This window comes from Thermobia domestica, chromosome 9 (assembly GCF_964235325.1).
Source record: "Thermobia domestica chromosome 9, izTheDome1.hap1.1, whole genome shotgun sequence".
In the NCBI taxonomy this organism is placed as follows: Eukaryota; Metazoa; Arthropoda; class Insecta; order Zygentoma; family Lepismatidae; genus Thermobia; species Thermobia domestica.
The window spans coordinates 49,627,409-49,651,561 of NC_137462.1; the positions used below are offsets into that span (position 1 = coordinate 49,627,409).

At 36.7% G+C, this 24,153-nt stretch overlaps 1 protein-coding gene and 1 long non-coding RNA gene across 2 annotated transcripts; both read right to left on the reverse strand.

Moving 5' to 3' along the window:
• Positions 1-606: 606 nt before the first annotated feature.
• LOC145694633 (uncharacterized) lies at positions 607-12,580 on the reverse strand. The gene is made up of 2 exons (XM_081771042.1): positions 12,060-12,580; positions 607-3,339 (listed from the first exon to the last, which is right to left on the reverse strand). The coding sequence occupies exons 1-2, from the start codon at positions 12,422-12,424 to the stop codon at positions 1,542-1,544; spliced, it is 2,163 nt and encodes a 720-aa protein (XP_081627168.1). The 5' UTR covers positions 12,425-12,580; the 3' UTR covers positions 607-1,541.
• Positions 12,581-16,788: 4,208 nt separating this feature from the next.
• Positions 16,789-22,691, reverse strand: LOC145693986 (uncharacterized). Its single transcript, XR_014132873.1, has 2 exons — positions 22,286-22,691; positions 16,789-17,160 (listed from the first exon to the last, which is right to left on the reverse strand). It is a non-coding gene; the product is annotated as an uncharacterized LOC145693986 (long non-coding RNA).
• Positions 22,692-24,153: the final 1,462 nt, after the last annotated feature.

Here is a 24,153-nt window from a genome sequence, read left to right on the forward strand (position 1 = left end):
CTGTAGACAGGCTGCAGAGGACGATAAGCTGGTTGGAGTCAGAGTCGGATCTCGAGATGCTATGTGCATTTGTATGCTTCTTAAATGGTGGTGAACTAGTTGATGGTGCTTAGTGGTTGCCACTGATTGGAGAACTCTGGGAACTTGGTTCAGTGTATGCTCTGTTTCGTCGATTTCTCCGCATCTCGTTTATCTCCAAACGAATAAACGAAATGAAATTTTGAGTTTTACGTCCCACGGATATTCCGGCTAGGCTAAGGGAGGCAGTGATGATGAGCAATGAATGAAATTGTAGAATGAAGAAAGTGGGAGGAAACTGGAGAACTCCGAGGAAACCCAAGCACAGGGTGTTTGTCCACCACAAAGTTAACTTGGCGGGAGCAGGGTTTGGACCCGAGTCCCCATGCATCAGAGGTGAACGCTTTACAACTGAGCCACCCCGGCAATTTTACCTTCAAAGAATGTATGAAAGATTTTCCATCGTCAAAACAACCGAACTGAAACAGTATCCAAAACTATGTGATGAGAACAGGATGAGTGAAAATGATCATAATAATGATCAAAAATTATACTACTTCTGTACTCCAGCCAAATTACGCTCGTGAAAACTCTCAATTTCTTGCAACCTGTCGCCTGTTAATGAATTAGCATCACTGTGCGCGCACATGAGTGCAATAAACAGTCTAGACTTGACAGCTACGCCTCCCTACATGTGCGCCAGCTGAGAAAGTATGTGAATGCACTACGTTTTACCGGCAAACCAAAGTGGCAAGCAACTTATGAGAAGGTTACGCCCTCTGTAACGTGAGTGATGGAAAAGAATTTATTTACAAAGTGTAAGTGGAGATCTGTGCTCCATCGAAATTTTACAATTATACGGTATAACAACTAACAAAAGATCAAAACGAAAAAGAAAAATGGGCGTATGGAACTTTCATCCTTAGCATTATAATGTAAGTAAACATAAATAACACACAACTTAATATAGACAGATTGATTCAATATAAATACAATACAATTTGAGAAAAGAAAAAAGTGTAAAGGGATAACGAGGATGGGGAATGAGGGGAGGTGCGAAGCACAAGTTAACACACTATTAGCATGAGGGATGTTTCAATCCTGTGTGGATTAACATGTGTTTAGTCAAACGGCGATTAAGTTACTACCTCACTATTCGAATGTGCAATGTTTTTATCCTGTGTATTTACATGTGCAGCCAAGCTTGAACGTAGATTATATGCCTAACCACACTCTTGGCTTGTGTGAGATTTTTCTCGTTTGTGTGATTAAATTTGAACGTTTATCCACAACCATACTATTGGCATGTGTGAGGTTTTGCTTCTGCGTGGATTAACATATGTGTAGCCAAATTTGAACGTCCATTAAATGCCTTTACAGTCTCGGCACGTGCGACATTTTTCTCCTTTGTATATTATTATGTGTGTTGCCAAATTGAACTTTGATTAAGCGCCTTACCATACTCTTGGCATATCTCAGCTTTTACTCCTGTGTATTAGCATGTGTGTAACCAGAGTCGAACGTCAATTAAACGTCTTACCACAGTCTCGGCTTACGTGAGCTTTTTCTACTGTGTGCAATAACATGTGTGTAGCCAAATCTGAATTTCGATTAAATGCCCTACCACACTCTTGGCACGTGTAGGTTTTTTCTCCTCTGTGCATTAACATGTTTATAGCTAAATTTGACCGTCGATTAAATGGCTTATTACACTCTGGGCACGTGTGAGGTCTTGCTTCTGTGTGAATTAACATATGTGTATCCAAACTTGAAATTCGATTAAATGCCTTACCACACTCTTGGCACGTATGAGATTTTTCTCCTGTATGGATTATCATGTGATTTGACAAAGTTGAACGTCGATTAAATGCCCGACCACACTCTTGGCACTTGTGACGTCTTTCTCCTGTGTGGATTAACATGTGATTAGCCAAAGTTGAACGTCGATTAAATGCCCGACCACACTCTTGGCACGTGTAAGGTTTTTCTCCAGTGTGGATGAACATGTGTGTAGCCAAAATCGAACGTTGATTAAATGCCTTACCACAGTCTTCGCACGTGTGAGATTTTTCTCCTGTGTGGATTGACATGTGTGTAGTCAAAGTCGAACGTCGATTAAATGCCCGACCACACTCTTGGCATGTGTAAACTTTTTCTCCTCTGTGCATTAACATGTGTATAGCTAAATTTGACCGTCGATTAAATGGCTTATTACACTCTGGGCACGTGTGAGGTTTTGCTTCTGTGTCAATTAACATATGTGTATCCAAACTTGAAATTCGATTAAATGCCTCACCACACTCTTGGCACGTATGAGATTTTTCTCCTGTATGGATTATCATGTGATTTGACAAAGTTGAACGTCGATTAAATGCCCGACCACACTCTTGGCACTTGTGACGTCCTTCTCCTGTGTGGATTAACATGTGATTAGCCAAAGTTGAACGTTGTTTAAATGCCCTACCACACTCTTGGCACGTGTGAGGTCTTTCTCCTGTGTGGATTAACATGTGATTAGCCAAAGTTGAACGTTGTTTAAATGCCCTACCACACTCGTGGCACGTGTGAGGTTTTTCTCCTGTATGGATTAACATGTGATTTGACAAAGTTGAACGTCGATTAAATGCCTTACCACACTCTTGGCACGTGTGACGTTTTTCTCCTGTGTGGATTAACATGTGATTAGCCAAAGTTGAACGTCGATTAAATGCCCGACCACACTCTTGGCACGTGTAAGGTTTTTCTCCAGTGTGGATAAACATGTGTGTAGCCAAAATCGAACGTTGATTAAATGCCTTACCACAGTCTTCGCACGTGTGAGATTTTTCTCCTGTGTGGATTGACATGTGTGTAGTCAAAGTCGAACGTCGATTAAATGCCCGACCACACTCTTGGCATGTGTAAACTTTTTCTCCTGTGTGGATTAACATGTGTGTAGCCAAAGTTGAACGTTGATTAAATGCCTTGCCACACTCTTGGCACGTGTGTAGTTTTCCTCCTGTATGAATCACCATGTGCGTAACCAAACTTGAACATACTCTAAATTCCTTTCCACATACTCCACAGTTCTGAGATTTTTCACCTGTATGCACTAACTCACCACTTGACATAGTTGAACTTTGACTAGAGCGTTTATCACTCTTTTGGTACGTATGACGCTTATCACTTTCCTGTGTCACCATATTTCTTGTCAAACGTGATCGATGAAACCCTTTGCCAAACTGCGTCGAACTATCACATTCCTCATAAGAATGAGAAATGGCTTCATTTAATGTAGTAAACGTATTCCCTTCTCCGTGGAAAGCTAAGATGTTATCGCGCCTGTAAGAAATTCAACAAACAATAAAATGGAATGGAGATAATGATTAAGAAGCAAGAAAACATGTAATCATTCGCTATATTGCATGATAAAGTTACGCTATATTACATTAAATATTGTAGAATAATGAAATGGAGTACCACTGAGAAGCCACTATATCACTATTGTCTAAAAAAAGTGGCTGTAGTTTGTTTCACTATATCAAATTGAACTATCATTTATATCGTGGCGGACATAAGTCTATGACGAGGTATTGTGGGCTGCCTTGACACAAATGCACAGCATGAGAATTAAATCTGTCTTATCTGTAGTTTCGTGTGGAGAAAAAACCAACTTCCGATCCAAATGTTTAAGAACAACTCAACGTATTAATAGAAATTGTACCAAAGACCATTCACTTATATCATCATAAGAGGAACACGAAAGGCGTTTTGAAACAAATTAAAAAATTACATACAACTTCCGAAGCTGACGCAGAGAAACTTACAGTAACAAGAAAAAGACGACTCATTTACAGCGTAGTGATCGTGGTTCAGTGGTCTAGGGGGGCTTGACTAGTACTCTCGAGGTTCTTCGATCGAATACGTCAAGATTTTTTTTTTTTTTTTTACTTTAGGAATTTTGATGGAAATAGATCGGAGATAACACACGATTCATTACATTCAAATATTTGAATACTCCTTTTTTTCAGCAGTTGAACTATCAAATTTTCAGGAATAATACTAACAATAATAACAAATATCTCGAAGAATATTTAAAAATTAAAAACTCATTATCGCTCAGGTCGTACCATTACATGCAGAAACGTGATATTAGGCAAAAATAAAATATTTCGGTTTTGTGTAATGTGGCCCATGGAAAGACGAACTTCTCGTCTCGATTCTAAAACAAACCAAACAAAATCGGGATGAAATATTTTAATTCGAGACGGGACAAGGTTAACTCACACTATCGTCATGCTTTGGAGATGAGAATCGAGACGAGACGAAAACTATCCTAAACATTTCTCATCTTATATCGATTCTCGAAATAGTGTACGCCACTCTTTAAGCAACAATTGCTCTGTAGACTGAATCTTATACATCATTTTGTAAGTTTGTATTTCAGAGCTCACTGAATTATTGTCTGTGTATATATTTTTGTAGCAAAGCTTTTATAATTACATCTGCAAACTTCACAAGTTAGTTTATTACAAGCTTTAGTGTTCAATTATATTCTTGTTCTTTTTTTTCCAGTATTTTCTTGAAAACGAACAGTAGAATATATTCTACACGAAATATTAGCGGAAATCTTTCGTTTAAATTTGAGTAGCTGTAGAGGTGTCTCATGAAGGTACGGACCCCTTCATCTAAACCCCTTCGACATCTTCTGTAGCTTAGCCGGCATAATCTTTACTTAAAAACAAATTTACGGCCTTTGTGAGTTCAGAATTCCTACTTTCTATACGAAAATTACCTCGAAACTTTCCGTTATATCATTTAACTTTCTTTTATAACATTTAGCTAGTTATAGGGAAACTTTCCGTTATAACATGTAGCTAGTTGTAGGAACGTATCGAGAGGGTATGTGCTGTTGGTCCTGACACTTCCCTCCAATCCCGACTATTTTGCAACTTATGGCTTACGCTACGGGTTATCTTACAGGCTTTAATACAATGTGTCCTCATACGGTATTTGTTACCTATAGTATTATTATTACTGAATACTTGAGACCTCAATATTACGTCCCACTGCCATAGCAAAGCTGGGATGAATGCAATAAACAAGTGACAAATCTTGGGAAAAAGACGAAATTCAGTGTGAAGGTTACGATTATATTTAGAGGTATCTAACAACTTCCAAAAAACACGATTTCAACCACATGGCGACCCTTTTCCGGATTAAATTATAGTAATCTTCCTACAACTGTTTTTGCAATATCATTAGTTATACAGATAACGTGTTAAGTTTTGAATCTGATTAGCCTAGTGTCGACAGTCAATTTCCATCAGATCCTCGGCGAACACAATTAATTAAAAATAAAGCAGAGGGATAGATAAAAACAAGACGTAAGTAATGTAGATTTTTCATGTAAGTTAAGTAAATATGTTTTGACCTTGAGAGCGACAGAGAGATTAATGTAGCTTATATAAAATTTTCTTGTTGATTTTTAATTCTATGTAGATATGAGTGGATGGCAAACAGCTTATTGAGTATACACACACACATACATGTTTTACAATATGCACCTTCCTGTGCATTTATGAATAAGAGTAAATGTTTTAATACTACTGTACAATAAAACACTGAGCAAGGCTATGTGATAAGATGTAAAAAAACAGTATCACGTGACAGTTTCACCACAATATCTGAGCAAAAAACAGAGAACATATAGAGAACGTTTCGGAAAGCAGGAATTAGGTCGTACAGGAAAAGAGGAAGCAGAATAATTGAACTAGTCAGAAGAACAAAGAGAAAAGGAATAGCGAACAAAGATCAAGGGGGAGTAATATATAGAGTAGGATGCGAGGAGTGTAACAAAATTTACATTGGAGAAACAAAAAAAATTCAAAAAAGGATAAAACAGCACCAGGATGATGTAAGATTGAAAATGGACAACAATGCGATATACAAGCATCAGAAAGATACAAACCACAGGATAGGGTGGGAAGGAGCAGGGGTCATAGAAGTAGAGAACAGAACCTTGGTGAGAAAATGGAAGGAAGCCAGAGAGATTATGAAGGCAGGAGGCAAGGTGATAAACTGGAATGCAGGATTCTCGATAAATAAGGATTATTGTTTATTTATTTGATTATTTCCCCGAATTTCGAAGGTTACTTTTCAGAAGCAAAGTGTGTGCCCACCGTCAATGACGCACCAGTCCAAGAAACCATCAATATCGCTCTACAATCAGGTACGTTCACTTAGATGTCATGGTCTGTGGTTTCCTTACAGCTTTTGGAGATGAAAGATGAATGTGGAAAGGAGAGGAAGGACACGATTGGAGATTTTAAACAGGTAATTGATTTAGAACGTGATTTCGGACTTTCAAATTGTAATAATACCGCACCACTTGTGAAAAGTATGGCTATACCATTTTGGATGCGGACTTTCAGTATCGAATTCTTATTAGAATGTTTAAGTTTTGTATTTTTTTTCAGGTCTTTCCAGTCTTGGGAACCATACTTCATAATAAAATTTTATTATCAAATTTTGTTTGAGTTTATAATCATTCTCCTTTATGTTTATATTAACATTTAGCTGTCCCCATACAATCAAGCATTTAGAGACATGTTAGGCAATTAGAGATAATTACGAACATAATTAGAGAAGTTCTAGTAATGACTACAATTAATCATAAAGTTAAAATTTTGGGTAATTAAGAAAAATGTGCTCTTCAGATAGTGATTTTTTTCATCTGATGTTGTAATTGTATAATGGGAAAATATGCGAAATTTGTAATCTAAGATTAAGTCGCTGTCAAAATACTGTAAGTTAAACACAATTTAGTATAATATTGAAAGTAATTAACAATAACCTTGTATTTGATAAAGTTGTTCGTTGATTTGTTCGTCGTTCGATATATATATATATATATATATATGCCATCTACTATGAAAAGTCAATGTGCATTCAATGTGATTAATGATACCTGAAGTTAATTGACTTCAGAGAAAGCGATATTATAAGTTAAGAAGAGTTGAATGTTAAAATATAATTAATCCCCTAGGGACATCACTACTTTCGTTATAAAATTAAAGTGATGAAACCAATGCGACGCCTGGCTGGGTCCCAGCTAATGTGCAGATTCGATATTGACTAAAATTTCAAAATTTTGTTTTAACTTTTAATGTTTGGCATAATTAGAGAAAAGTATAATAGTATCGTCAGATAGGGCTAATTGAGACTAAGAGGTGAAATGAGACAGTTGCGTATTTTCTGTATTCGGAGTTTGCTACACTGTAAACATTTAGAGTTTTTCGTGCGCAGTGAACGCTATTTTGTTCTTGGAGATCTAGTGAACTTGTACGTGTGTGTCGTGTAAACATCATGTGCATGAATAAGTGGCGGGAAGCTGAAACGTTTAGAGTATAAACGTAAGCATTTTCTGACGGCGTTTCAACTTCCATGTGTGCATACTTCAAATGTTATGGTTGAGTATCTAATCGACTTGTATCTTACTATTACAAGTTGTGGAAGCTTCTTAACATTTTTTCGTTTCTGTTGGTCATATTTTGCCTTGTAGAGGGCGTTTTCTGACGAAAGGTGTGTTGCTGTGGTGACTTGAGACATGCCAAGAGTATATAAGAAAAAGACGGGAAGTAGGCCCTACCGCAACTACGATGCAACTCAACTACAACAAGCAGTAGAGTATTCGTAAAAACATCCCTGCCAATCACTAAAGACTGTTTCGAGCAAGTTTGGTGTTAATAAGGATGCGTTACACCGCCATCTAAGAGGTACATACTCAGGATCCCCAGGAGGTCAACCTATTCTAACCGTTGACGAAGAATACAAATTAGTAAATGGTATTGTTCACGCAGCAGAATGGGGGTTTCCATTCACTAAAATGGATGTACGTTTGATAGTTAAAGGATATCTTGACCGATCAGGAAGAAGAGAAAGAAGATTCAACAATAACTTGCCTGGATTGGAGTGGACAATGTCTTTTCTTCGTCGGCACTCGGCTGTTCTAACACAGAGATTAAGCCAAAACATTACTCGTGCCAGGGCAGGAGTTAGTGTGGAAACAATCAGTGCATACTTTATACACTTACAAGAACCTTTGAAAGACGTTCCACTTTAAAATATTATTAACTTTGACTTAACGAACTTTGTTGACGATGCTGGTAAAACTAAAATTATAACCAAGCGGGAAGGAAAACATCCTGAACAAATTGTAAATTCATCAAAGGCATCTTTATCTGCGATGTTTGCTAGTACTGCCGATGGCACACTACTACCGCCGTATGTGTGCTACAAAGCCGATCATCTGTGGGAATCATGGTGTCAAAATGGACCAATAGGAACACGTTATAATCGAACAAAATCTGGTTGGTTCGATCAGCATGTGTTTGAAGACAATTTTAAGACTATTGCACTCCCGTACTTCAAAAGGCTAAACTCCAATCATAGAAAAGTACTAATAGGTGATAATGTCTCCAGCCATCTCTCCGATCTTGTGATTCAAGAGCTTACCAAAGAGGGAATAGAATTTGTGTTGCTGGTTCCGAACAGTACGCATTTGTGCCAACCATTTTATACGTTGCGTTTTTTTGGACCTCTCAAGAGAACTTAACGTGGGATTCTTTCTGCGTGGAAGAAAAAACATCGCGGTTATCTGACCAAAGACCTCTTTCCTTCCCTTCTGAATAGTACTTTAATGAAAATAGAAGAAAATTCTGCTTAAAACCTTCAGGCCGGATTTGGAGCTACAGGCAATTTTCCTTTGGACCGAAATCAGGTTTTAAAGCGAATTCACGGTAAAACCAGAGGCCGGCCCTTCTTCCACTAATTGGTCTGGTGCTTATAGATGCACTACAATCAGCCAGATTTGAAGATAAAACTAAAAGAAAACGTAAAAGGCGTATTGATATTGAACCTGGAAAAATGTTACTTTGGGCTCGATGGATAAAGAAACCAATGACACAGGAAAGAACTATAATGACTTACGTGTTGATGTCAGTTCGGAGGCAGTTGAAGATGGAAGAGACAAGGAAAGCGAAAATATGCCCAACCACCTTAATAGGAAGGAAGAAAATTTTTCAGCTTCTGATACGAAAGGGAATGTTAAAATTGGAGATTTTGTAATTGTTACATTTCAGTCTGGAAGGGGTCGACGTTTACAATTCATCGGAAGAATTTGTACTATAGACGGAGAAACTATTACAGCCACTTTTCTGAAGGAGAGCACAAAAGAAAGAGGAGTTTTCATTTATCCACAAACATAAGATACATTATCGTTTAATGTACAAGATATTGTATGTAAAATAGAACCTGTTAAAGTTATGAGACGTGGACGCTATCTGTTTGATGTCTCTCTCTTTTAGCAAATAGTTTAGCAAGTGTATTTGTAAGTAAGTGTATTTTTATTTGTTGCATTTCGGGCTGTAGTCTTATTATTATTATTTTTTTTTGTCTTACCCGTAATGTTGTATTGTAGTGTTAACAATATAATTTAAAAAACAAAAACTAAGTATCTTCTTACCCTGATTACTTGAGACGTGCAAAGACAATTACGTATGTCTCATGTCACCTCACTGCATGGGGCGACAAGAGAAATCTATATTTAAAAATAAATAATGATTAAGAAGAGGTGAAGGCTTGGCAATACCATGAATGACAAGTGTGGTAAATACCTCCACAATTCCGTACCAAACCGAATCTTTCCAACCATACAATGTGTCGTGACACACAAATATTCAAAAATCGTCTCAAGTCGCACCATTTGACGGTAATAAAATTGATGTTCGGATTTTCGATTTTGATATAATACTTAGTTTTGATTTGGATTTAGAGAAAGTAAATTAAATGTTATTCATTTAGGTGTTTGAAAATAACTCTTGTTTTGTTGTGCCGGGAATCATAAACCGGTCTCGAAAAAAGAAAAAGGGAAGACCGTTTACGATTGAACGGTACCCTTTACTACAATAAACACAGAATACTATGATGTATCGATAGTACGGAGTGCCTACGTCAGTTAGGCGTATATGGTAAAATTAAGGTTTATGTTATGAGAACATATTAAGATTGCTACGTACAAGTAGGCCCTGAACAATGTTTAATGAATAACTTAATATTACTGTTATCTTGTGTTTCACTAATGTGACAAATGTTCTCGGATGTAAATTTTTTCTCGATAAAGATAAGTGCAATTGCTAGTAAGCCACACATAAGTATTAGCTAGCGCTCTTTAAAATGTTACATTTATAAACCTACCAATGTTGTAGGTACGAGCGGGCCTGGTTATACTAATGATTAAAAAATTGATGAAATGCGGGACTGTAGCATTAAATCTCCTCCCAGGGTGTATTTATTGTCGTCCTTTACATTATATTTATTTTCTTAAAATGCCTCCTCAAGGCCTAAATGTTGACAGTCCAATTGGGGTTGGGAAATTAACCCTGATGTGTCATGACTTGAATACCGAAGGCATGCAACCAGGGTGGTATGTAAGGTCTTAGGGTAGAAGCGATTCATTCGAATCGTCAAGGACCTTGCGAACTTCAACTGTAAGAGATTGTCAGCACCGTTGGTTTTAGGAACCAATTCATTAATCTGTATTTTTTATGAATGACTTACAACCAGTGTTGTCAACCTCCTTACAACCTCCGTAGGGCTTAACCGCCCTTTAACTCATTTATTTGTATTAAAATGTTCAAACGGTTATTAGTTACGTTGTATAATGCAAGTTACGTTGTTTAATATTACGAAACTGACTTAACAATGAGGGATTTTTTTTTTTTTTTAATTTGTCGGTCTTCACAGTGACTGCTTTCCATACCACTACAACAACAAACCTTCCCTATAATTAGAACTGATGCTGACCCCCAACATTAATGCCAAAATAAAGTTACATGTTCTATCGTAGGGGATAGTTGAAACTTCGTGTATACAGTTCATGGTTTTACCGACAGAGGACTGTGAAACTCTCTTCATATTTTGTGGGAAGTAATGCCTGATGTGCAAAGTGACCCCGTGCTACGGTAGCTCGTAAGCGAAATTAAATATCAAAATTCAGTGTGGCAAATCATAACACGGAACTATGAAAATGTTTGGGAATGAAGGGATCCATATAATTAAAAAGTTACGTCCCTAATGTATTGTGTTACTTTGGAACACAAATATACAAGCAAAGGAAGCATTTCAGGATGTTGCCTATAAAATACTTAGGAACGTACAAGAACATATTCAACACGTAAGACATGTAAGTAATTTAAATACAGAATTTTGCGCTATCCTTGTTTACCCACATTCTGCGTAATGCCCTAATCTGCATAGCAATTCTAATTTTACCGGCCATCTAGCACATGCTGGTTAGCGTTGTTTCTACAATAATTCAATATACGTTACCCAAGCCCCTAAAGTGATCTCATATTGAGAAATGCAGGTCCATACACTAGAAAAGATTCCTGGGAATATAAAAAGTCGACTTCCATGAAAAATGATTGCAGCTATGAAATGGACTGATGTATGGACCTCTACAAATAATGAACATCCATTATTGGTTAAAATATTCTTTATCTTGTATTTTACTTAGGTCTTTCGAAGCCCGCCGGAAAAATCAGGCTAGACCCATTTGAGCTAAATCCTAAATAAAATCACAAACGTCCATAATACATTACAGGTTTACATTTGTAAAATTTTAGCATAATTACCAATCTCATTATTTGTTATTTTACATAAGTCTCTATATAAATAAAACAATATTGTCGAGCACCCATATTTTAAATATGTGGAACAATTAGTGAGAAATGTGTAACCAATAATAATTATTTTATCAAGATATGAATTACATAAGAATTGCATCGATGGTATCAATCTTATTATTATTTTTATTTGGTATACAGCTAGTCTCTGTGTGCAATGTCATTTCCAAATTGTAGGCTACTAACTTACGTTCATGATATCTCCCATGCCTAAATATTCCTCGTGAAGTATTGCTTTTAACCAACAAAATTTCCGAAACCATGTAACCGTATTATCAATCTGAGCCAATTAGTTAATGAAAAATTGAACATTACCTTTCTGGCCGAACTGAATTTAAACTTTTTGTTGTTAATTGTTGGGAGTCATTAGAATACGACGCGCAAGTCTCCTGAACCACAATTTTTCTTAGCGTTTCTACATTACTTTCAAATGCAGGATCTTCTTCTAGTGCTAATTCTGGTTTCACCCTATCAACGTTTAGTTTCACATCCAAAGAGCACATAGCTGTATACATGTCCACTGATACCTCTCCTTCCGTTGTAGATAATATTAACTCTTTGTTGTCATTCATTAGTTCGTATGTCCACCCTTTCCCTTCGAGTGGATCTTCATGAGGTAAGTCATAAGCAATTTCTTCTTTGCACATCAATTCCAACTTAACAGACGCCTTACCAGCCATTGTGAATTGAAATATAATAAGAATTTAACACTCTTCTTATACTCCCCTTATATTTTACGTTGCCAGTGTTAATGAAATGATTTACAAGTACGTTCACAAAAGCAATATTATACGTAGAGTGAGTATTATAAGAGGCACCACTTCCTATACAACGAATGGAAATTCAAATTTCTCCCAGAATGCCACAAAATTGACTCTAGCGCCTCTACTGGTAGGAGTCGTAAGTCGCTTGCATCGTCTGCTTCTAGCGTTGTCTGCTACCAGCAGCGAGAACACCGTCTTGTCATGTTCTCGTTCATAGGACAGTTTGTGCATGCGGATAAAGCCGTCCCCGTTGTTCTAATGGCTAGCGCGTGCCATTGGTGCACGTGGTTCCGAGTTCGATTCCCGACGTTAGAGTGCATAAAATTAATTTCACAATAATTTAATTAATCATCCGTCATCTTTAGCCTCAAGCGCATAAGTTATATTAGAGGAAATAAAAAAGAGATAATTTATTCTGCCAATAGTTTCGAGTAGCATGTCCTTAATTATACCATATTGTACTTATATTCTGAATGGCAAAATAAATTAATAGTATAGCATATTTATTGTAGGAGAAGATTAAAGTGGTACTGTCTAATTTTATGAAGAGACACGGTGGCTGAGTGGTAAAACTCTGCTAGTTCGTTTAGCTTGCGTCAAGCGGGTTTTGTGGTTGACAAAAACGTATAGTGGGTTTTCGCGGTATTCTGCCGTTTCCTCCCACTTTTTCATTCATTGTTGTCATCACCGTCTGACTCGGTGCATAATTAAGTAAAAGTAATAATAACTAGAACCCCTCCTTCTGAATATATAACATGATAGACGAAGTAGAGGTCTGCACGAGCTCAGACTGGGTCCGCAGGCCGGTTTCGGGCTTACAAAGCATAAATCATGTCCGTCCTGGGTAGTAAATTTTTAAATATACATAGTTCGCGGGCCTAACTTTGTAAATATGCTCTACAACGATATTTATTGGACCGTTCTTTCTGGAGAACTTTTAAAGCACAACTGCATAATTAAACCTCTAATTGCTGTAAATAAAACTACATATTTACGTTAATTATTAAATGAAATGAAATAAAATCTTTGAGTTTTACGTCCCACGGTTATGCCGGTTAGGCTAAAGGAGACGGTGATTATGAGTAATGAATGAAATGGTGGAATGAAGACAGTGGGAGGAAACGGGAGAACCCTGAGAAAACCCACGCACACGGTGTTTGTCCTCCACAAAGTTAATTATTAAGTTTCTGTAATTTGGGCTTATTTGATTATCACACGATCTCAGGCCTAAATGCTAACATATATTTCGGACTCGGGTGGGGTCTCACATTATAAATTCACTAACAATTCCGGTCCCTGTTAGACCTCTAAGATGAAGTCGTGGCGGTACGCCCCCCCCCCCCCACACACACAAAAGGATATTTACAAACACAAGAAAGTTACTACACACTCGAAAGTCATGGCATTACTCTAGCAGACGGTTCTACTCAATTTTGGCACATTTACATTTTCAGGTTATGTTAGAGCTTTGTATTTCTTTTAGCAGATCATGCACTAAATGAGGTGCTCCATTACTACTTGCAGATTGACGGCGCAGTGTAAATAGTGTAGACGTATGGCATAAAAACTACATACAGTGCATGAAACACGAATCAACTTATGCTAGGTGGCCACTAAAAAGCACGAATGCTGTCTAACCGAGTCAGGGCAGGAGCGCAGCAGGAAGATCTGAGCGGCGGCGAGGGGCTCCGTCCGTAGGGAGCACACGCATAAACGAGGGTGCACTTACGCATACAATACTTTCACTATCACTCAGAATTCATTTCAATATGATGTGCAGTAATTACTTATATCCACACTCTCATTCCTTCACAAAAAATGTTTCACATCGTATTTTACCCATAAATGTTCTATTTGGTAGAACCGTCTGCTCGAGTGAACCTAAAATAATTTTGCTATTTAGTTATAGCTCTACTTTCGGTGAGTCCTATCCTACTTTAATACTCTAGTCTAGGGATACAAATAACCACTCGCCTGGGACCAGTGGTTCATCTGTACGTGCGAGTATTTAACGCAGGGTGTCTATTGACCTGGAAAACTTGGAATTTGTTTTTGTACCTGGAATTTAACAACAAACCTGGATTTTTCTTAATTTTACATTTTTCACTGTATATAATAGAATAGCAACCAGGGGGATATCTGGTCGGAGTTCTGTCATTGCTTCCGCTTGCTTGTGACTTTTTTTTTTTTTTTTTGTACGCTTCCCGTGACAGAGTTTCCATAGACCTCTTGAAAGTATTTAGGTGGAATTTTTATCCATATTTTGGGGCAGTTCGAAAACTCTTTTTGCTACAATAACAAATCTAGAAATCAGGGAAATACGGGAAACTTCTCCTTTAGGAAATTTTACGAAAAAGTAATGGACAAGACAGGGAAAATGGAACTGGAAATCAAGGAAAATTTTCAGAAAGTAAAACATTCTTTTAGGTTTTGTCTATTTGTTAAGAAAAGCCGATAACTGAAACACGAGAGGGATATTATCAAGAGCTATGAATCACACGTTACTTAAAGATGAGAACCCTGGTTGCTATTTTTCAGTTACTGCACGTTTTTCTCAACTGGCCTTGTGGAGGGGATATTAACAGTAACAACTTTTCTTTGAAAAAAAAATGGAAAATAACATAAATAGACCTGGAGAAAGTCTGGAATTTAACAACAAACATCTAGTAGACACCCTCTAATATCATACCGAAGGTAAGTAAATGATTCCTATTGTGGGATGTGTGCTAGTAGCTCTCTCCATGGACTACTAAAATGTTGTTGCTTATTTGCATCCCTGCTCTAGTCCCTTATATACATCCAAGGAAATACCTACCTGCCTTGCTTATTACGTAACAGTCTCCTACTATAATTCAGCTGGGATTGCTCCTCAGAGGAAAATACTAGCAGTTACGATTAAAATAAATTGTAGGTTTCGTGTCATAGTGAGAATGCCTATCTGTTGCGAGTTCGAATCCAGTTCAACCTTGACCATAATATATCTCTTGTCTGCTTTGGCCTAATAACTTCACCAATAATAATAATAATAATGTGCTTTCAACTAATGAATCCAAGTTGTATCACTAACTTCAACTTTGTAGAAAGGCTTCAAAACAATTTACCGATTTCATAAATATACATTTGATGTAGCTTGTATTTATTTATAGAATCTTCATATCGTACACGAATGGATCAGTCAAGTAATTTTGTTACTTCCGCTGTCAACAAAACTGCAAGAATTTGGCCTATGATAGATTGTCTTTACTTTCATGCAGATAGATTTCTTTCCCTTCCTTATTTTTGACCCTGTTATCTTTCGAAGACCGCTCTTTTGGATTTTTTTCTTTTAACTGATGTAGATATTCTCCCCTTTTGTCATATTGTGAAAAGATCAGCGAAAAACTATGCCATTATATCGTTTGCAGTAAATTTCTCTTGAACGTACCGAAAACAAATTAAGCTGAATGAAATGGCGGAAATACGTCATACTTGACCAATCCATTAGTCCTTTCTGAGTAATTGTCAAAACAGAACTTTAATTCTGATGCCACGATTGTAGAGAACATCTCTAAGTTTTTTTGGATATCGATGAATATATGAGTATATTTAGTTAAATCCTTCAACAATACCTGGAACATACACACTTGATCTAGAAATCAATTAGATAATACAGCGCGTTCAGTGCACAAGCGAATCAAATCCATTTTGAAAGTATCTCTTCTTCAGGATCCCCATCGAAACTCCTTATAGAGCTTAAAAGATTCATAGCTTTGTCTCCTTTTGTATTAACTTTGGTAATTGAACTTGTTTCACTTGTGCTCTAATCGCCCCGCACTCATGCCCTTGGCGCACTAGGTTCCAGGTTCGATTCGCGGTGAAGAACTTTCGAAGGTTCTATCGCATCATTGTTGTTTATATTCCACGTAAAACTATAGGTTCACGTCTCATATAATCTTGGTAGTGAAAGGGATGCTAAACTCTAATGTAATCAGCAAATAAATAAATGCATTAATGATTGCCACTACTTTTTCCTATAATTACACACACAGATCATAGTTGAAAAACACAAATACGTAATTTCACACTTATGGTAGCAAACGAAACAAATGATCAGCAACAGAATAATTAGGCTTGAATTTTATTTAGACATTAATAATTAAGAGCTCTTTAGCACATTATCTCATGTTACCCGCGCGAGAAATGTTGCATTTAACCAACAATAGAAACATATGCTACCATAATTGTGCATAAGCTAAAGATTACCCTAAACCAAGTCAAGGAAAGAAAATAAAACAATAAAATACAGTAATAATAATTTTATAAGGTCCATTAAGAAAGTACATGGAAATTGCGTACTGATTGCTACTGATAAAATGTGTGTTAATTCCTGTACCTCATTTCTCCTATTTAGAACTTAAACTATTCAAAATGCAGGCTCATGGACAGTGACGAAAGAAAGTTTTTTTTTTTATTTTTTTTTTGTGTGTCTTTTTTTTGGTCTTTTAAGTCATAAGAGAGGGACTACATTTCCAATCCTGTTCACGTGAATTAACTCCATTGACAGACATGCTGCTTTCCCATGAAGTATGCAAACAGACTGCTCTCCTCAGATATACGTCGGAGTTCTCGCCAAAAGATCCGTTCTTGAAATGGCTGTAAGCCACTGCTTGCATCTGTAATACAAATTAACATAATGAACCCCCAAAAAAAAAAAAAACTGAAAAATACAGTACATTTTACTGTCGCTACGTATTACGAACTTTGAAATATTCTACTTACGAAAATAAGCTTTAAATTTATTTTGTGTAGTAAAAATTAGCTTTCCTTCGGAATTAAAACACTACAATACCCTATATAGAAAAAAATATATTTTGAGACCATTAACTCCAAATAAAGCAATGCAGTACATTTTCAAGAAAGTATCTTACACTTCTGAACGTCAAAAACTGAGAATTTATAGGCGAGATAGTACCGTAATATTTCTGCACAAATGCAAGTGGCTGAAATTTAAATTGTTACTCAAAACTTACAGTAGTTCCCAGAAAGTACTTTGTGACAACTACTACCAAACAAAAGAAATTGAGGTGAATCTTTCTAGTAGTAGTTTGAAGAAATGCCCGTGACAGAAAATTTCCCTCTTTCCTGGAATCACCCATATATATATATATATATACCCATATATATATATATAGGGGTAAACGTGCAGGAAAATGTCGTCCCCCACCTCGAAAAAATATGTACGGCGTCCCCCCAGTTTCTAAAAAAAAATACAATGGACAAAAGAAACGCAGAAAGCAGGGGGAACAGCGTGACGTGACGCCGCTACCCACCGTCCCCCCACCTTTTCAGATCCACTTTCACCCTATATCTATCTATCTATCTATCTATATAAGTGGCCAGTAAAAGCCATAATGCTACTAACCTAGTTAGGGCTTAATCGTAGCAAGGAGCCTGCTCGAGGGCGTGTCTATAGGGAACAGACGCGTAAGTGATGGTGAGTATTTGCGTACGCGATTGTAGTGAAATCGTGGGTTTTCGCAGTGATGTGATTACCTATAGCACTTGTAATGATTCTTGAGAAGAGAACAATAGAAAGAAATGCAGAGGTCTTATTAAAAGCTAGCAGTGAAATGGGTTCGGAAGTAAACGCAGAAAAAAAAAAAAAAAACTAAATACCTTGAAGTGCGTCGGGACCATAACACGGCAAATCATAAATGCGTTAATACTTTTGATAAAGTGGATAGTTTCAGATATCTGGGATCAATATTAACAGACGAAAAACATATTCACGAGCAAATTAAGTGTCGACTAAAAGCAGGAAATTTGTGTTATTATTCAGTTCAAAATTTCTTGTCGCGAATTCTGTCGAGGAATTTGAAGCTTAAAATATATAAAACGATAATCATGCCTGCTGTTCTGTATGGCTGCGAAACACGGTCGCTAACTCTGAGAGAACAACATAGATTGAAAGTATTTGAGAACAAGATCACGAGGCGAATATTCGGACCCAAGAGGAACGGGAATGGGGAATGGCGGAAACTTCAAAACGAGGAACCAGGGTGGAAAAAAATTATTTTTTTAAAAAAAATCATTTTTGCTGATTTTTTTTTATTTAAATCGATTTCTTTGACTTAAATCTTTCTCCTCGTAAATTACAAGTCGCGCACTGAAGAAAAAGTATTAGGAAGTAGTATTCAATGCTAATTATGCCATTTAAATGAAAGTATTAGGGTTGAATTTTGAATTAATCCCCGATTGTTAACCTCTGTTTATCCCAAACAATGTTTCTTAACCCTTTTAAATTATGGCTTTTTTTTTTAAAAAAAAGGGAAATTATGGACTTTCAGTCAAGCAGCTAGAACATCATCCCTATTTATCCTAGGATCATGGTTCATACCTCATTCTCTTCAGAATAGAACAGCCTCTGAAACGGTAACATTCACATTTCTCTATCATGTCCCTGAAGCGGGAAATTTTGAGAGAAAATGAGATTTTTCTGATTTTTTTTTCAAATTTTTATCCCTTCTGGACTCCCTTGTGTTAACGCACATATCGCAAAATCAACTGGGAAATACTAAGGGGTGTACTAAATGTGTGTATAAAATTTCAAGCTATCTTGAATACTAAGGGCGGGGAAAATATTTAACAATGAGCTAAGAACATCCCCACAATGCCCCAGATAACCCGCATGTAATATAAAAATTTCCTCAGACATCTCTATTTATTCTAGGGTCGTGATTTGTACATTATTCTATTCAGAATAAAAAAGATTTTCAATCATACCATTCAAATGTCTCCATCGTGTATCTGGGGCGGAAAAATCACGAAAAAAGGAATTTTATGTTAAAAATATCCCTTTTTTACCCCTCTGGACCAACCCCCTGTTTTAAGGTAGAGATCTGAAACACTGAAAAATACTAAGGGGTGCATTGAATAAATCTGCAAAATTTCAATCTTCTACGTGCAAAATTAAGTCCGCGAAAAATAATATCCCCCAATTCCCGTATAACACAGGATCTCAGGTAACAGTTTCCTGAAACATCTCTATTTATCCTAGGATCATGGTTCGTACGTCATTCTCTTCAGAATAGAACAGCCTTTCAAATTGTACCATTCATATGTCTCCATCTGAATCGCGGAAAAAGCTATTTTGTTAAAAATATCCTTTTTTTTTTACATTTTCCCCTCTGGACCCCCCCCCGGTTCTCACGCAGAGATCTGAAAAATAATAAGGGGTGCAGTGAACGAGTGTGCAAAATTTCAGTCTTTTGAATGCAAAATGTAAGCCTACCAAAAAATAATAATAATAGGCATAACAATAAATATCTTTTTAAATTTATTATGTTATCACACACTATGTCTCGACGCAGAAAGGCGTGAAAGCATATGTAGCATGTTCTACAATGCCTTCAGTCTTGGGGAAAAAAAACGAAGTAAAAAGGTTTATTGGTACTTTTTTAATCGAATAATGAAGATTCGATTTTTAATAGAATGAAAATAGGTAATATAATTTAAAAGGTTAAGCATTAAGGAAAAAGTATAGCAACGTTTATCAAAATGTCACTTTTTTCACAAAAGTTACTGATATTTGGTAGGGGCATATTTAAAAAAAATTGGAACTAGCTTGAGGCACGAAATACATAAATTTCGCCTAGTTATAAATAAAAAAAAACCAAAATCGGAGAGGGGATAAGACCCCTCTAAATACGCCCTATTATCTGGGAACAAACAAGCAGAGACACGCAAAAGAATTTTCGTTTTAAATGTCGATGGTGATTTCCCCGTTGGAACAGTTAACGATTTAAAAACCCAAACCCATTGTTACGAAGAGAAGAAAGCAGTATTGCACCGTTATCCATTCAAAACGGAATTTTCCCTAATCATCCTCCGCATGACACTTGTTTTCATACTATGCTGTACATACTGCACATTTGAGTCTCATTGTATTATGATTATTATCATTTTAAATTAATTTATTTCGGAATTTGATTTAAATCAACGATTTTTATTTTTAAAAAATCAAGTTATTTAAATCTTGATTGAAATCGTGATTTAAATCAATCCACCCTGCGAGGAACTACATAATTTATACGGTTTACCCAACATTGTTAGGGTCATTAAGTCTAGAAAGCTTAGGTGGGCAGGTCATGTAGCTAGAATGGAAGAAAGTAGAAATGCTTTCAAAGTCTTGACTGGAAGACCAATCGGAAAACGACCATTAGGAAGACCTAGGCGCAGATGGGAGGACAATATTAAGATGGATCTATTCAGAGTAGCAACAAGGAGGTTTGCGCGAAAGCGCGAAGGTAACGAGCAGGCGTATCTGCGAAGGAGGGCATACACATAAATGAATTTATCGAAAAAACATTTCATATCGCAATCACTCACTTTAACACCACTGTGGCCCTTGTAATGGTTTGACACTAGTAACATTATATTTGTAAACATCGCCCTGGTTTCCAACATTGTGGATATATGCTTCGATAATAGGAACTAATATTCTACGTAATTCTCTTTGATACGCACTAACTCACTTTCACCATAAAATTACGATATTCTTAGCCAATACCAAATAAGCACTAGAATGTATAACACGCTGGGTCTAGACGCAAAACTCAAATCAAAGTTTATCTAAAGCTTTTCATAGCCATTATTCTGTTAATCCCCGCAAGATTTTCAACATCCTAATGACGACTTATGAATAGGTTAAGTTTTATTTCGTTCACTAAGTACATAGCTTTGGCGCGGCGGAGCGTATCGAAACTTAAACAGCTTCTTCTTCCTTGGAGGAAGTTGGAATTCTGAAGAAACAAAAGAAAATACTACTCTCCAGTTCACCTACAGAATAGTCTGTTCAAAAAAAAATCTACATATTATTCACTGAGACGCTCTAGACTGGGACCAAGTTGGCACGCCTATTAGAATTATTTCGGCCTAAGCCAGCTTAGCACCAATCCACAGGTATGCAGATTGATAATAGGCGTGCAAACTCATGTCTTTCCCTTACAAGTACGAACTTGCGTCCTTACATACGAAAAAAAAAACTGCGTAAAAACACTAACTTACGTTAGTAAATGCGTACCTGCTAAATGCTACCTTTCTGAATCAGAGCAGAAGTACTGTGCACGAGCGCAGGGGTTCGACATGGAAAGACGCGTCAGCGACGGTGGGCATGCCCATAAACGGATAGTAAAAAAACTCTTGGTTGGCTACATTGGTATCTAACCGAGTCAAAGCAAAAACACAGCAGGGGCCCTGTACGGCTGTGCGTTTGTAAGGAGCAGGACACACAGGGAATTCGCAATATCGAGAATAGTGAAAAAATTTACATGCGATAAAGTAACAATTTTGAGCACGCAATGATTTCACCTTAGTAACTCCTTACTTGTAACCATAAAATGTATCATGCGGAAATAGTTCACTAGTGGAAAATAGCATGTTGCAGCCATAACATATTCTCGTCTATTTTATAGCTAGTAAGTAAGCACAAAATACTTGTTCCCTACATTGTACCCAAATGCTCCAACAATGGAAATTAGTATCTTATACAATCCGTTTTCATATGTACTCAGTCACATGCCGTAAAATTATAAAAATTAAAATTATAAACTTCCATGACAGACTATTCTGCGGCATGCCCAATCTTTAACAAGTTACAAGTAGGCATTATTTACGTTATGGAAACCTAACTTTAGCCTCCAAAGTAAGAAGCTGTAATTTCACTCCTAATCTTATTTGGAAAATGAGTTTTGCCTCCAGACTTTCCATATATGAAGTGTGTAGTTAAAAGCTACTTACCTTTCGTTGTCTGTAGGAAATCTAAAATACGATACATCGGAGTCCCTTTCATATTTTGCACACACAACGCACTTGCTAGTGTTCGGCATTATGAAACTATAAAATGTTACACTTTATATACACAAGAATATATATACAATATATGTATATATATACACAAAGAACCACTTTTTATTTTCAAGAACCACTTTTTATATAACCGACGCTACTCATCTTCGCGTAACGATCTGCACAGTGGAGTGATAACAATAGATTTGAAATTTACCGCTTTCACTGGCCGCTTCCGCTCTGAACGGTCAAATAACATAAACGATTAGTTTTTGTTTGCAGTAGTTCATACTTCCCGAACTCCTTTGGGTGGCGGCGCTAGTTGTTCAACCAATTTCAGCGGGAAAGGGGAGTGGAATCTCTTACAATATCACTCTACGATATTATATTTCCAATCTTCTTCTTCTTCCTCTTATTCTTATTCATCAGCCACAATGGCTCCCTCGGCAACTGATTGTTTGTTTGTAGTAAGCATCACAAAAGTTTTCCATAGTATCATTATCACTGTATTGAACAGGAATATCGGCAATTTAGAAAGGTAATTAAACGTGTAAGATGTAAAAATTAGAATAGTTGAAAAATGATAAAAAGTAACAAGGTGTGTACAAAGTCATAAAACAGATAGAAAGTAGTAAGTATGATAAAGCGAAAATACGTGAATAAAAGAAGTGTCGCAATCGGGAAAAAGTCAAATTTCAGTTTCATGTTCCAATGTATATAGAGTATTACAGGTAGCACATTTTCTGCTATCGAGAGAAAAAAATACCCAGAATTCTTGCGCGACGTGACGTCATGTGGAAGAGAGCACGAATCAAACATATTGTAGGGAATACACAGTAAGCGGTGTCGATGTGTGAATTTTATAAAGAATGGGTAATTATTGAGACAAAAATGAATGAAAATAACTTTATTGTTGCTCAATGTCCGAATTGAGAAAGGAAGACTCCATGTATAGCATAGCACCCCTTTCCTAAAATGTTGTTGGTACAACGACAGTGAGTTTGTTGGTGTAAACGCGCAGACACAATCGATGTAAACAATGTTAGTATTTATTCTATTCATTTCTTACCGAAAGATTATGAGACAGACTTACACACGAACTTCATAAGCTACCTGTAAGTAAAAAAGTTCGGGCCTCATGCAATTTCTTCTCTGGATATATCGAAATGGATATATCGAAACAATTTCATGCATATATCGAAATGGCATGGAATTGTTAAGAATGAACAGAAGTAAAAGGCTAAGAAAAAATAATTTATTTTTCAAACATATGAAGTTCAAGAACTTGAATGAAATTTAAATAACTAGAGTAATGGATGCAGATCATGTAGGACGAGCAAAAATGTTAGAAAATAGGATTTGCCTATTTTGTCCCCATAACTCGGTGAAGCCAAAAAAATAATCGAGACAAACCTGATTGGTTGCTCTCTTTTCCGCCAGTAATGCTCGCTCAAAACTAGGTTTCCCGTATGTCAACATGTAGTGTTCATTGCGTTTATTCTTATTTAAATATTCGCTTTAACGTTTAAAATGGTTACATGTGCAGCTTATGGATTCGTGTTCGTTACCTTCAATGGGGCTTGAGTTCTTATTTCCGTTAAGGCTCGTGCTCACTTGGACTAGGACTCATCCTCCTTTAAGGATCACACTCAGGGTGGGATCCGGGATTTTCTGAGTGGGGGTGCACCAATAATTATCAAACTAACCAATCACACTGAAACTCTTCAAAGTGACATGTGACAATATTCTTTACCCTTGACAACGCTGATACATAGAACGAAGGGGGGGGGAACGGTTATTTTAAAGAAGATCGCATGTTT